Genomic DNA, 16,190 nt, shown 5'->3' on the forward strand with positions numbered 1-16,190 from the left:
GGTTTATACTTATATATTGTTTCATATATATGTTGCTATATAAATGAAACAATATAAACCTATATAAATATAAAAATATTATTATTATTATATATAACAAATAAGCTACTAATCCCTACATTGATGTCATACATTAGTTATATCTTGAACAAGACTTTTTAAATTAATAATTACTGTATTCTATTTTTCAAGTAGAAGTGACGTTAATTTACGTTCTTAAAGCCCAGTTTGTTAGTCTAAGTGCGGGCACATTTATCTTAAAAAATTATCTTTGAAAAATAAATAAAAACATTAACTAAATCCCTAATCGTTCTTAATTAACTTAATTTTGGATCAAACGTGACGGATGCGTTTCACTGTATATTTAGGCGCTTTAAGTCGGCCCTGTATTATTATTTTTTTTTTAACCTAGTTTAGTTTATTCTGGGTTGATTTTTAAAATTTAAAATTTACGAAATAAAATTTTCCAACATGTAATTGTACTAATTGTTCTTTATTTGAAAAATAATCCAAATTAATTTAACCGCTAAACAGTAGATAAATTTCCGAGAGAGGGCGTAATAATGAAGAGGAGGAGCAAAAGCGAAGTCAATGTGGTTTATTTTGGAGAAAAGTTGTTTACTAAATTATTCGCCACAAATATTTGAAATGCTATTAGAAGTAGCAATGCACAGAACTGATTAATCAGCTTCTAAGTGAGTATGATTATTACAAAAATTTATATTTTAAAGCAAAAGGATACAGTATTTATTTTTAAAAGATTTATTTCAACAAACTCCATTACTTTGCAATTCAGCAATTATTTTAACTCTATGATATTTGTAGTATTGAAATGGGTATGAAATGCATTTAGGTATTTATTCATTACATATAATCACAGAACTAAAAGTGATGTGCTCAATTATAAAAGAACCGGGTTATTTTGAAACTTTTTTACAATATTTTAATAAATTTTACATTATATACAGTATTTGATAAATTATTAATGTATGACTCAATTTATATAAATTTATATTCCTTTATACATGCTCTCAATTTTCCTGGAAAACAAATGTTAAGTGGTAGAGTGTTCAAATTTATATGTAATGAACTATATGAATGGCTGCGTTCAGCAGACTCAACAGTTCTGGAGCTGTTGTGTATTTTTCTGTCAAAACCCTCTACAGTAGTGCTCTTCAGAACATATTTGGTGTTTTGATGTCATGTTTGGTAGCGTCTTTCATTTATGCTACCTATTGCTAATGTGAAGACCACCATTCCCCCCACCGAAATTTGTTGTTACTATATATATATGTGTGTGTGTGTATGTATTTGTGAATTTGTTATTTACGTATTTACGTTATCTGTAATAATCTTAGTTTAGCCACTTTGTTGTCACTTTAATTAATTAGTTAGAGATTTTATTGTATTTAAACATTGTAATTATTTTATATCCTTTTTCTTTTGAACCCACATCTTGAAGATACCGAGATTGTTTATACATGGATCAAAGTGTAAGAGAAATTTGTTTATTTTTCCGATTCTAGGGACTTCCCTAATGATTTAGAGAAACAATTTAGAATATTAATTAATGGCAATAAATCTCACAACATGTGAGGAAAAGGATGAGAGGACAATTAAATAAATAAATAAATTTGTAAGAGAATAAAACTTAAATAAAGTGGAAAAACACCACTTCATGCCCCCCTTGATCATAGCGGAGATTGAACATCGTTTCAAGGCACAACAGTAACGAAAACAATCAATGAATAATGATGGGATTTGTCAATGAAAACAGTTTTGCTTCTGTAATGACTCAGCTCAAAAGTCAAACCAATACGATAGTAAGCCATATCATAACTCTCCTGCCCTGAAAAGCGTATAAAAGAGGCACAAATCCAGACACAGACAGAGCTCCTCGGCAGACAAGGTAGAAAGCACCAGCCTCTCCAGACTCTCAAAGAACCATCCCATACAAAGAAGGCATCAACGGCAGACATCAGCAGTAGACATAAGTGGACCCATCCCGCCATAATCACAAGGAAATTTCGTCTAGAAGCGAATGCCATTTACCGGCAGACATCAGTGAAGGACCAAGCAAAGGGGAAGAAAGAACTAGATCAGGAGACTGACTGGACTTACAAGAGAAGACGGCTCTCTTTTTCCTGGTGTGTTGTAGTTCGGATACCACCCTGTTAGGCGGCCCCCTCGTTTTATAGATAGAAATAGGCAGATTTCTTGAGTCGGATTTTAAGAATGTTATCCAGAACTTAATTTTTGATAATAATAAACTCTTGTTATTTGTATTTGACTTTGCATTCATCCTCCTGAGAGGCTCATTCCCGGACTTCAGAGTGACTCTTACCCTCGCACCTTAACTATCGGGTTTTGACTGAATCGGTGGTGTGTCCGACAAAACACACCTGGTGGCAGGACCCTACCCTAATCTAACATAAACTAACTTTTGACGGCCCCTGGTCCCCACACTACCTGAAACTGACCAATGAGGCTGTTTGTCCCAATGCAATGTCACTGTCGTTCAGCAGATCCAGGTTGCTATGTAACAGCTACCAATTTGCTCAGTTACAACTGTTAAGTCTGCTGAATGCAGCCAATGTGTTGTTTACCACAAAGCTTAAAAACATCTTTACAAATAAAATATACAAATTAGTTTAAAGAAGGAATAAAGAATGCTAGTATTTCTTATATGTCTTGATATAAATTTGTAATATAAACAAACAACTAATATGTATTCGAAGAAGCTGTAATTAATACTTAATTTACCCATATAGATCTATTGATTCTCTTCTGTTACAATCAGAATCTGGAAAATCTAAATTCCATATTTTTAGTAATTTGCATTCTACAAATCAAACAATGTACCAAACATTTTACCTCTGTCAATATTGTTCAATACAATCTCTATAAAATTACTGGTATAAATTAATATAAATAACCTCAACTAGATGTAGGTACCAATAAAGTAAAATAAAAGAAACCAGCAAAAATAAAAGAAATAAAACAAAAACGAATGTTTTCTTCCTTTAAACAGTCATCTTCCAACCATATTATTGAAATATATTTTATCACTTTATTATTTGAAGATCTGATCAGAAGTACAATTTTTAAAAATTTAATGAAAAATAACAGGAAAATATAAACCATCAAATCAAAAATAAGTTTTCTAATTATTAATATTATCATCATTACCATTAAGATCAAAGTGAAATCTCTGAAGAAGTCCAAATTTGTTTATGCTAAATCAAAATGCCTAATGAAAATTTGGAAAATAGAAATGTGCATCATTTAGCACATAGATCACAAGAACAAATTATTTCTGCGTTAGGACAAGATGCTATTTCGGAATATAATCTTTTTATTTTTTGTATTTGTTTTTCAGGAAAATGTTCTGAAATATTCAATAGTATGTGGCTGCTTTTATATCATCTTTAATTTTGCATATAGTATTATCATTACTATATGCTAGATCCCAACGTTTTAATATTTTCATTGCAAGACTTTGTAGTTTGTACGGAACTTTCTTCTCCAGTTGAAGTTTGAATTGTAACTTCTGAAGTCAAAACAATTTCATTGCTAGAATTAATTTGTAACCAAGAAAACAGATCTTGTGATTTCTTGAAATTTAGCTTTTCTATTTTTTCTTTTCTACTTTATGTTCAAACTGTGTATACGCTGCTTTAACCAAATCTATTTTGGCTTTCCAATGAGTGTCGCATAATGGTTTAAGAGTAATGTTTAAATGCTTTTGTAGAATTTCCCATCTTTTTGTAGATGCAGAAAATAAACAATATAAATGTTGCAATATCCCAAAAAATTTTTTACAATATATACTGCTGGAAGCAGCATCACAAATTAATAAATTAAAAGAGTGTGATAGGCAAGGCACATATATTGCATTAGGGTTTAGAGCAGGGGTGTCCAACCTGTGGCCTGTGGGCTGCATGCAGCCCAAGGGAAGTTCGAATGCGGCCCAATAAACGACAATTTTTAAAATTATTTATTTATTTATTTATTTCAACGGCATAAACTCAAAAAAGAAGTTTCACAAAGTTGTAAACCTTTATACATATTTTATTTTTGAGTGGAAAAGATATATTTTCAAATACTTAGAAATGTATGAATGAGGAAGGTATATATACCTAAATAAAGCTGGAGTTGGCTCTCAAAGGAGTATAGACTCAAATTCAGGGAAAAGGAGAAAAAGATCTAAAGATAAAAAGTAATGAGAAAGGTTAAATAGACCTCCTGTTATGCAATATGGACCCTTAATTTTCCAACCTTCCTCACTTCTTTATCTTTTGTCCTCTTTCTCCTTTTCCCGCATTTGGATCTATAATCCTTTGAGTCTCAACTCCAGCTTTATTTAGTATTTCTTCCAGCGTTGCAAGATTCGGCTACTTTGCGCCAAATTTGGCTACCCTTTTATTAGTTTGATGTAAAAAATATCAGTTGGCACATTGGCTACTTTTTGGGCTACATATTATTTATAAATATATTAGTTGAATAAAAATGCACTTTAAAATGGTGTTTTGTCATTTTTTAATAATTGGAGACCCAAATAAAACAAATATTTGTGTTTTTCAAATAAATTTTTGTTTGTCTCCATTATAATAAATGAATTTATCTATTTATAAGTAAAAATTGAAAGTGTCTATAAAAGTAATTTTTAAAAATACAGTATTCTTTTTGTGGTAAACTTTTAATACTTATTACTATAATCTAAACATGTTAAATATACTTGTATATTTAAGGATTGGGTCAAAATATACTTGTGGCCCAAAACTCCATGACTTCTTCCAATGTGAACCAGAGAAACAAAACAGTTGGACACCCCTGGTTTAGAGCAATTATTCTAGATTGTACACCTTTATATTTCCTTTTCATGTTGCTACTGTTGTCATATCCCTGCCCTCTACAATTCATAATATCTAAATCAAGCTCACTTAATGTTTTCAATAGAGTTTTTGCTAGTCTTTTTCCATTTACATCAGTTACTTCAATAAACCCTATAAATGACTCATTTATAGTTAATCTTTTCTCTTCAAAATTTACATACCTAATAATGATTGAAGTTTGTTCCTTATGGGAAATATCAGGAGTACAATCCATGTGGATACTATAGTATGTGGCTGTTTTTATATCATCTTTAATTTTGTTAAGGACTTCATCTCCTAACTCAAATAATTTGTTCTTGTGCATCATTTAGCACATAGATCACATTTCTATTTTTCGAATTTTTTATTCTGTTTATATGATCCATTAGTGCAGAGTCGTATTTACTTAATAATTTGATTAAACTTAAAAAATTTTCATTATTAAGCATTCCTATTATTTCATGGGTTCCTGAAAGTGGAAGATTATTACATGCTAAAAATAGAATCACATCTACAGTTCTTTGAAATATAAGTTGTTCCATTTCCTTATTTATATTAACTTGATTAGTTTTATCAATAGTCGAACATAAATTTAGTCATTTTAGTAATTCTTTCCAAGCAATAAACGAATTAAAGTGACAAGTAGAATGCTCATGATCTTAAATTACAGTTGACAGCTTTCTCCAGTTATTATAGCCACTATACAGTAAACTATTTCATAGCAGAAATGCTGAATTTGGTACATAGACTTGGGAGAGAACAAATTTGAAAGCAGTAAAACTGACTAGCTTCTAGGTAGATGCAAACAACTTCTATTTTCAAAGTATACAAACTTTCTGGACAGACCTTGTATTATGTTGTCAATATAGACATATGTCCCTCCCACTATTTTGGTTTTGGAAGGATTTGGTGGTCTTTTGAACTATACCAAACTGAATGAACAATGTACAATGGACCAGCCTCCTATAAAGATATACAGGTAACCCCTGTATAACACAGGAGTTACGTTCCAAAAATTTCCCGTGTTATGCGAATCTGTGTTATATGAAACAAAGAACTAGTACGAAAATGTGGGATAGGTTCCAAAAATTAAAAAACATGCTATTATATTTTTATAATTAAGATAAATATCTTTATTAAAATTTTCTTAAGTGATACATATTAATATAAATTAAACAATGTTTTCTTTGTCATCACTAAAAGCGCTATTAACCGAGAGTGTTTTCTTTTTGGCAAGCTATCCTTATCCTCTGGGCATTTTTCTGCATTATCTTCAGATCCATGCTCTATCTTTTGCAAAAAGTATATAATTTTAGATTGCTTGCTTCTAGTTAAAAGATCTTTATAAAATTCATATGGTGCTAAGCACTTATGAAGAATAAAGCAAGTATGGAATAAGGGAAAAACATCTGGCAACATCAAAAGAATGTCGAGATCTGGCAACATTGAAACAAGTTTCGAGAAGGACCATGTGTATCGACAGATGGCAAGAAAAGAAAATTTACATACTTATGTACTAATGGTTCATGAAAATAATAATTTTTATGAACTATTAATACTTAAGTATGTAAAAATTTATTACATTTCATGTTGTACGAGGGTTTTACCCAATTCTCAAACCATGTCAGAGTGAATCTGTGCTATAACAGTACCGTGTTATATGGGGATGGTCCCAATTCTCGAACTGTGTTAGAGTGAATCTGTGCTATAGAAGTGCTGTGTTATACGGTGGTTAACTGTAAGTGCAGAGTTATCCACTATCCTGAAGAACATGTGTATAGCCTAGATATTTCAGTGTGATAATATGTATCTGGTAAATTTCATGCTTTATGCATACCATTGAGAGATCTCTGTTAAAGTCATTGTTAAGCCATTGTAATGTTGTAATTTCAAGTTTCCCTTATATTTTATTTCATTCATATTTTATCCATTAAATATTATTCAGTTTAAAATTTGAAATACTGTGTGTACTTTTTGTTGTTGTTAGATTTACAAAACATAATTAATTACTAAAATTATTTTGCTATAATTAATATTTTTATTAAAAAAGTGTATTTTTAAATAATTCACATTCAAAAAAGTTACAACATACAAAGTGCAGAAACATTCAGCTGTTTTGTTTTATGCCATTTGTTAACAGGTCATTAGACATTACATGAAATACCTAGTTTCATTAGACAGATGCTGAAATATACACCTGTTTCAACATCTGCAGAAACAGTTTAGCATTTCAAGAAGTGACCAGAAGAAGTAGACAGATTCTGAAATAAATGTTCATTATAGGATGTGCTAGCACTTTAGGAAATGACTAGGCACTTCTTTAAAAAACAAATTTCAGCATATCACTATGACATATTTATTTATGTAAACTGTATGAACATTAAACTACTAGAATTAAACTTTTATATTGATGACATAAGTTTGGTTTATTGAGATACCTCAATAAACCAAACTTATGTCATTAACTATGGCTTGAATTGTTTTCAGGACATGTCATTTAGCTGATATATATAAGAAATATTTTTTTAGATCATTTCTGACTCCTTCAGGTTTTGAGTTTGATCTGAAGGTGTTCAGATTTCTTTTGTTTTATAACTATAGAATAGGAATATGCATATTGTGTTATCTTCATTAATTTCTCATATTTTGTATAAATTTTATTTTTATTTCATAGAAATAACATTTCAGAGAATAAAAAAATTTTCAGAATCAAAATTTGAGTTTCTTAGTATTTTTTTTTTTAAAGTTTAGATTTATTTAGTAAGACTTTTAAATTACCTAAAAATAACACTGGCTTAAAATTCTTTTATACTAAAATGGATAAATTTTTTAAAAAGTTTTGAAAGTTTAGCAGATTGTTAATTAAATGGCTATTAGTTCTGGATTGACTATTCTGTCTGAATACCAATCTTTTAATACAGCAATAAATTTATACATTAAAATAAACATTTTTAGATATTTTGGTTTAAATTATAAAAATTCAAAACAAAATGTATTTCTTAATAATTTTTAAAAACCTATTTCTTATTATTGCTTTATTATTTATTTCAATTATCAATAATAGTGTTTGTTACTGAATCATTAATAAGTACAGTAGAACCTCGATTATCCGGACTAATTGGGGATGAAGGTAGTCCGGATAAGGAAAAATCCGGATAATCGAAACAAATACTTTAATTTGTCTTTTAATGATAATACAACACGTTTTCTTTTCGATGACATATCGGTAATATTAAAAGTAAATACTGTATTTAAATCGTGATCAAATTTTCAAGAAACAAACGTTCGTATTGAATTTGGACTACTACTGACCAACGCTAACAGACTACCTATTGTTTAAAAGGCCCTCTGGTGGCGCAAGAAGACGGATTTTATAAAATAAAAAGCAGTTGAAACTGCATTTTTATGAATAAAAATTTGACAAACTATTTATCGTTTTATGACAAGTAAAATTTTTTTGTCGCGTTCACGGCTTTTAAGTAATGCATAAACCTTCGAAGCGCGAGGCTCTTCGGACTGCGAGGCATAGACGGTGGCCCAAGTTGCCCATGCCTTACGCCGCCCTTGGTCATAGAAATGATGTAATTTGAAAATAAACTATTTATAAATACGTATGTCAAGTTATATTTTTATTACGACGCAAAATATATTTAAGAGTTTATGGCCACTGTGCTGGGTGAGACGTTGTAGAAACAAAAAAAGTTATGCATTCCAACACGTACATAAACAGTATCGTAATTCGCCAAGTGCAAATCATCAAATTCGTAAAATTTTTGTTTACAGTATTTTTAATTATAAAATCTAAACTTTTGCTAAAATGTTTTCTCTCTAAAATCATTTGATTTTAGAGAGAAAACATCTTTAATATTGCAAAATGATTGATCTATAGTAATGATTATATTTTTATATAATAAAAAAATTTGTTTATATATTATATACATTTTTTTTAGAAAATCAGTAGCGTGAAATCCTATGCTGTGTTGTGTCTCTGAGCTATTTTTTAAATTTTATAGTAGCCTATAGCAAAAGTTTAGATTTTATAATTAAAAATAATAAAATAAAATATAATAATATCTATGTGTTTTATTTTTAACTTAATATTGCTCATTCATTATTATTTTGTATGATGTTATATGCTATGTAATTAATTGTAGGCAATAATAATAGTTCATAGACATGTGGAATGTTATTGCTGCAAATAGTTTTTTTTATATTGTAAATTGATAAATGTTTATATACCATAGTTCTTAATTTATTGAACCACCATCCTCGTTATTTAATAATACATAATATAATACAGTGGTACCCTGTACTTTGAATGACTAACTTTGAATGATGTTTCAAAATTCAAACTGCATATGAAGTAAAAATGCACTTAAAGCATATTTGCAATCTGCTGTGTACTGCTCAACATTTATTGATATGTTGCATTGTAAAATCGGCAGTATAAGTTTTTATTTCTATTTCTGCATTTTGAAATGTATAATAAAGTTTGTGATTGCTGCAAGGAACATTTTTTACCTAATAATTTTTTAATACTATTAATTTGTGATACATAATATATTATTTTTTCTGTCATAATAACTAACTTTTTTCTGTACCCCTAAACAACCTATCACATACCCCCAGGAGTACAGTACCCCAAATTGGGAATTGCTGCTCTAGAAGTATGAAGTGATATATAAGAATGCTTATATAAAACAAAGCTAAAAGAAAGTATTTATTGTGACATCATCACAATGCTGGGCTGTAATTTTTAAATTAGGCTGTAAATAAATGTAATTTTTAAAATATATTTTAAATTTATTTAATTTAAAATATATGCTCTCCACCTCAAATTAGTGTCATGCCCCTGTACATCATACTTTTTTTGATAACAGAGTCATACTGATCATCTATTTAACTCTGTTCTAGGGAAAATTTTTGACTTTTCTTGATAAGAGTCATGCTGGTCATCTACGTAACTCCGTTCTAGGGAAAATTTTTGAATTGAAATCACATGTCTTTTGATGCAAAGCAAAAGTTCATATATAGTTAATTGGGATCTCCTGCCCTAACTTTTCATATCTAATCTTGACTTTCATCTATCTAACACCATTCTCAAGATTAAGCAAGGACAAACAGACATGGATGATAGTGGGAATATATAGGTCTGCAACTTTTTAAAAATGCAGCTGAAAATTCAGTATTTTGGGAAAATATTTTCCATTTCATCAATGCAACAAACAACACTTGGGATATGTGCTGAGGAGGATCTTTCAGGAGGACTTTCTATGAGAACTGGTCTCTATTTGCATGTTAGACACATGAAGAAATCCTGGAAATCTTCACATGGCAAACTCATTGATCAGGCACAACAACACAACTATCAGTATAACATGTTTTAAATGGATGTTATTTAGTTGTCCACTTGTAGGTCCTATTTTAGAAAAGCCTTATTTGAAGAATGTGTTTGAATGTGTTTTATATTTTAGTGTATTAATACCAAAACAACTAGAATTGATTAATAGGAAAATTAATCCATTCTGCTACCTAACAGCTTATCTTGACAAATGTTTTATAAAGTATTGTAGTATAAAAAATTTATAATATGTTTTAGTTCACACAAGATATTTATAACTTTACTTAAATATAAATATATTTGCAATTAAACTTACTATTCCTTACAAGCAATTATTTATTATTACATTGTCACAATGCCAGACTGCAATTTTTAGTCATATTTTTAATTTATTTAATTTAAAGCATATGTTTTCCATCTCAATTCTGTACTGTTTTGTCTTTGTACATCATACTTTTGCTGATAATAACAATCATGCCTATCATCTATGTATTCAGGGAAAAATTTTTGAATTGAATTCACATGACTTCCTCTCCAGACCAGAAGTTTGTATGTAGTTAATCAGGGCCTCCTGCTTCTAAGCTTTCCATATCTGGTTTTGGCTTTCATCTAGCTAACAGTCTTTGAGATTAAGAAAGGACAGACAGATAAACAGATGGAATTTATAGGTCTACAATTTTTTTCAAATTGCACCCCATTCAGTTGTTTTTTTCTGTTGAAGATTAAAACAGTATAAAATATTTTTTGGCACCAAAAGAGTAAAAAGGAGCTAAATTTGGCATCACTGTATGCACCCCCAATATGCAAACTAACATTTAGTCACATGTTTACATGGGGCCAAATCCATTTAAAGGTAGTGTTGGTTGATATTATTTTTCTCTAAATAGATTTAGATATACAAACTGGTTGAATAGTATCTCAGTGTTGCCAATATCAATGTTTCTTACTTGTAAATATGCAATAGTATGTTCTATTTCCGGGGCATTGCCATGCACTAGCAGAGTTTAGGGAGAAAATTGGACAAATAGTAATATGGGACTGAGTAGTGAAATACAGTGACAGTTCCGTATGTATGGGACATATGGCAACCCTACATATACAGCACATATTTTCTTTTGAGTTTGTTTCATTTTTTCCTTTTCAGAAATAATAGAGCATGAGATGTTGAAAATGCACTGTATTATCTTCCATTTTAATGTGTTTTTTCTAAAAAGATAATAAAATTTAAAATATAATTGTAACTAGACTTACATATTAAATATACAAATACATAATTCCCACGTAAACAAGTTAAAACTTAATAAGCATGATAGAGGCAGCACAAACAAGCAATTATGTAAATATCCAAATTAACTTTCATTTCAACTCTCTATATCTTTTATAATACTAAACAACAAGTTACTTTTAGATATTTTTTATAAAAATGCACATTGTAATATAACTACAATCATCGCTAAACCCGATGTAATAGCTAATCTCCAAACGTACGCCGTAAATCCATCGGGCTAGTTTTATGGCTAATTACTATATTAATTACATAACGAATTTGGTACTAGAGGTAAGCGTTAGGCGCCATCTCTTATTAATATTAATAATTATAAATAAATTAATTAATTTAAATAATTTAGAACCGCTGGGAGAAAAAATCGGCCCGGAGCGGGACTCGAACCCACAACTCCTGCTTACCGTGCAGATGCGTTGCCAGTTACGCTACCCGGACCTCCGNCGAGTCCCGCTCCGGGCCGATTTTTTCTCCCAGCGGTTCTAAATTATTTAAATTAATTAATTTATTTATTATTAATATTAATAAGAGATGGCGCCTAACGCTTACCTCTAGTACCAAATTTGTTATGTAATTAATATAGTAATTAGCCATAAAACTAGCCCGATGGATTTACGGCGTACGTTTGGAGATTGTAATATAATCTGTTAATTTTATGTGGAACACTCATTTGAATTTTTAACAGTGTTCCAATGTTTGAATTTTGTATCAACATTCATTATGGAACCCATATACATTTGAAAATATAATGTAAAGTTCTAGCATTGACTTGATGCCGGTGTATTAATAGGTTGAAAACATTTATCTTCTTCTCGAACCAACATAAAATTTAATGTATACAATTGTTTTTATGATTAGTTTATGAGTACCTTAGAATTATTGATGTCAGAAATGGATGACATTTGCTCCCCACTCTTCAACCATGGAATATGATATTATACTACTGATGGCTTTCTTCTCAGGTTAATATCTCAATGTTTAGCAGTACAAATGCAAACAAATCTGATATGATGGCATATCAGGATGTTTGAAAAACATTTTCACAAGAAAAAAAAATAATTAGTGCCAAAGCTATGTCATTGTACCACTAGGGCATTTTTGGCACTGTAGCAAATGTTTTATTTGTAAATTTTTTAAAAGTGTATAATTAAAGAATTTTAAATATTAATTATAGACAATAATAGATATGTTATCTATACTCGTATATCTATAATTGATAATGAGAATACTGTATTATTTTTTTATATTATATTGTATGATGATAGAATTTAATTATATATATTATTTTTTACTTTAGATGTCTATACAAATTGTTGGATGGATAGGTTTGGTGGTCATTTTATCTGTGTCCACATTTAGTTTTCAGCGATGTATTCTCTTCCTGATATGTACTTTTGTGAGTTTAATTGGGTAAGAGTTATTTTTTTAAATTGATTATAAAAAATTCAGAGACAAAAATTATATCTTTTTAATATAACAATTTTAAACATTCACTCTGACTCAATAGAATTTTTAATTTGTTTGCAATTTGCATTTGTATATACATTATTAAAGAATTTTAATCTAAATATAAAATGAATCATATTGTGTTATTTCTAATATATAATTAGGCTAAGAATTTTTTATATCATGATATATTTTAATCAATAGTAAATGCAATAAAAGTTGCCTAAAACAGATGATTTACAAAATGGAAACATGTCTAAATGGAAACAATCTTTGAACAAAATGATTTTCTATGTAAAATACAGGATGATCGAAAAGTCCTTCAAACAATTTAAAACAATATAACAGAAAAGTTGATAACATAAGATAAAGTTTCCAGCAATAAAACAGACAGTTCTTATTCAGGCTTCAATACCTCTACGCAAGCACCATTTGTAGTTTCCAGCATAGCCAATCAATATTAAATCTCATACTATGCATTATTGAACATGCTATCCAAATTGTTGCTATGGATATTAGTGTTCATGGAAGCTTTAATATAACACCACAAAAAAGCCAGAAACATAAAGTCTGGTGATCAGGAAGGCCATAGAATAGATCCATCTATTTTATCTGCGTGATAGTTTGTGCTAAGCTGAATGAAGGTTTCTCAGACCTTCATTCAGCTTAGCACAAACTATTGATATCATGCTGGATCATCAGCTGGACCATACAGTTTTGTCTATAACAGTTAATGTTTGATTGTTTACACAGAATTTGTACAGAAGACAAGGGAGCAAAGGGTATAAGAAAGCTAAGGATGAATAAGTCCTTAGCTTTTTTGCATAATTTCACAGATCCTGAAGAAATCATTTTGTCTGGTTACATTCAGCAAAAGTCCACATTAATCCATATTTTAGATATCTTTAGGCTCATAACTGAGAGTAATAATGTTGCTCACTCATTTGTGAGCTGCGACAACTTTATTTAGTTTAGCAGTTTCATCATGTTATGTTTCATCATCTTTTCCACATAACATGATGAAACTTTGCTGTTTAAAATTGCTGTTTAAAATGGGACAACCACATTGCTGTTTAAAATGGGACAACCATCCATTGTATCTAAGTCAGTGATACCCATTGAATTGCCATAAATTCTTGCCAGTTCCTTAATTATTGCATCAGTGGCTGTGACATGTTTTACATTTACCTGGCTGATCCGAAATATTAATGAATCTTCTAGTTGTACTTGTCAGACTTGAATTCTATACAAAATGGTAGTAGATCCTTTTTCATTAATGATATCTTCAGCATGTTAGCTGATTGATTTTCCCCATAACAATCAAAGATGGTTTGCAATACAGGTTACATTCCAAAAAAGTGTTGTGTTGTGTGAATCTGTGTTATATGAAACAAAGGACTAATGCAAAATATAGGGTTACATTCCAGAAGTTAACAAAAGTGTAAGGAACCAAGTCCGAGCATTATTTTTAGTTACTTTTATTTTTGCTGTTATTCTATTTTTGTTTGGGGCTTATGTTTTGTTAGGATGAAGGTTTCCTCACTATTCACCTTAGAAACTTAAAAATAGAAGAGAAACCAACTCACCGATGAGAGAAAAGCGCTATAGTTAAAAATCGCGCACACTTGCACTCCTGAGCAGAGAAAAGTAAGTCTGCACTGAGAAAAGGGAGGGAGACCCCACAAGCACAACTTAGGAAACTTGCTAAACCTTAAAAGAATAAAACATCCTGAAAATTGTCAAAAAGAATAATGTAAAAGGTTAGCGAGTATTGTCGGAAAATAGGCTGCCAGACAAACAGAAAAAAGTTTGTTAGCAAATAAGTATGTAAATGAAGGGAGTGATCTCACTTAGGATTGTGACATCACCTCACAGTATAAAGTCCGAACCTCAAGTGAAGATGACAGAGGTGAGCTTCTGTTAGCAATGAGCGTGGTGAGCTTCGTAGCAGTAAATGAGAGAGAGGTGTCCGATAGGATAAAGTAGTTCCAAGGCGATTTTGAAGTTATTCAATTTGTGGATCGAAGATTAGAGAAAGTCTTGAGAGTTGAGAATAAAGGTTCCTAGTATATTGAGGTGACGATTAGGATCTTTAATTTATAAGAATTATTGTACATAAATTAAGTCTTTGAATTTTGTCGAATTCGAAGGGAAATAGAGTTAAGTTAGAAAATAAATTGATTTGAGTTTTGTCGGGTTGATTCTTATTGATTTTCATTGAATAAATTGTTATTTGATTTTTTACTAAATTTTGTATATAGTTATTACTAGAATATTTATTAAATATTGGATTGTAATTGACTAACTTTGTCATTATTTAATTCGGTGCACGCNGGTTGATTCTTATTGATTTTCATTGAATAAATTGTTATTTGATTTTTTACTAAATTTTGTATATAGTTATTACTAGAATATTTATTAAATATTGGATTGTAATTGACTAACTTTGTCATTATTTAATTCGGTGCACGCTTAAAGTCCAGGCCTGGCACATTAACGCGAATTCGCATAAAGTACCCGTTAGATAATGGCTATTTCCAGCACAGTCATGTTGATAATCATTACAGAGGGCGGAAAAATAATATAGTACTTTACAAAAGTACATTATTCTTTTTCATTACTAAGAGAAATAAGTTTATTAAAGCATTCAATAATTTATTTCCAATTAATAATTAATTAACAAATGATGAAAGCCTAATTAAAGTCTAAATTGAAGTCACAGAGATGAAAGCCTAGGAGGCATTAAAGAGAATTAAGAGAAATATTTTAATCTTGCAAGCGCTTTCAACATAAACGTAACACTTATTCAATTTTGAATTGCCTGAAGATGACGTACATATTTATGTTGAAAGTGCTTGCAAGATATTTCTCTTAATTCTCTTTAATGCCTCCTAGTCTGAAGTTTTTGATTGAGTTATCTGTTGGTGTGACATCCAAGCCAAGTATTTAATACACCTAACAAGATGAAAGCCTAAAACATCTCTGGAAAAATTAATATGTTTGGATATAAAATCACATTTTAATTGTTTGAAGCTAATCCTAAATTGTTTAGAGATTGTGCTTCCTTTATATGTCTAATGAAAAAATAACAAAAACAATGAAAACAGAGAAATTACATCTGTTTTTAACCTTGCATATTTAATTTAATGTTAAATTACATTTAACACAATAATAACAATTCTGTCACATTATGAAATTTCAAATAAGATCACATTTACCTAAGCACTGTTGCCGTATCACTGCTGTT

The 16,190-nt window shown here is 29.9% G+C and overlaps 1 protein-coding gene across 1 annotated transcript in view; it reads left to right on the plus strand.

Annotated features, from left to right (window-relative positions):
* Positions 1–459: 459 nt before the first annotated feature.
* LOC111627894 (sorting nexin-13-like) overlaps positions 460–16,190 on the plus strand; it is a 101,514-nt gene continuing 85,783 nt past the window's right edge. The window contains exons 1-2 of the mRNA XM_023371575.1: positions 460–695; positions 12,795–12,907. Of these exons, the coding sequence (XP_023227343.1) occupies positions 12,795–12,907 (113 nt within the window). The 5' untranslated portion in view covers positions 460–695. The remainder of the gene's footprint in view (positions 696–12,794; positions 12,908–16,190) is intronic.

The sequence above is a fragment of the Centruroides sculpturatus genome, unplaced genomic scaffold, assembly GCF_000671375.1.
Source record: "Centruroides sculpturatus isolate CEXI.00-Female unplaced genomic scaffold, Cexi_2.0 scaffold449, whole genome shotgun sequence".
In the NCBI taxonomy this organism is placed as follows: domain Eukaryota; kingdom Metazoa; phylum Arthropoda; class Arachnida; order Scorpiones; family Buthidae; genus Centruroides; species Centruroides sculpturatus.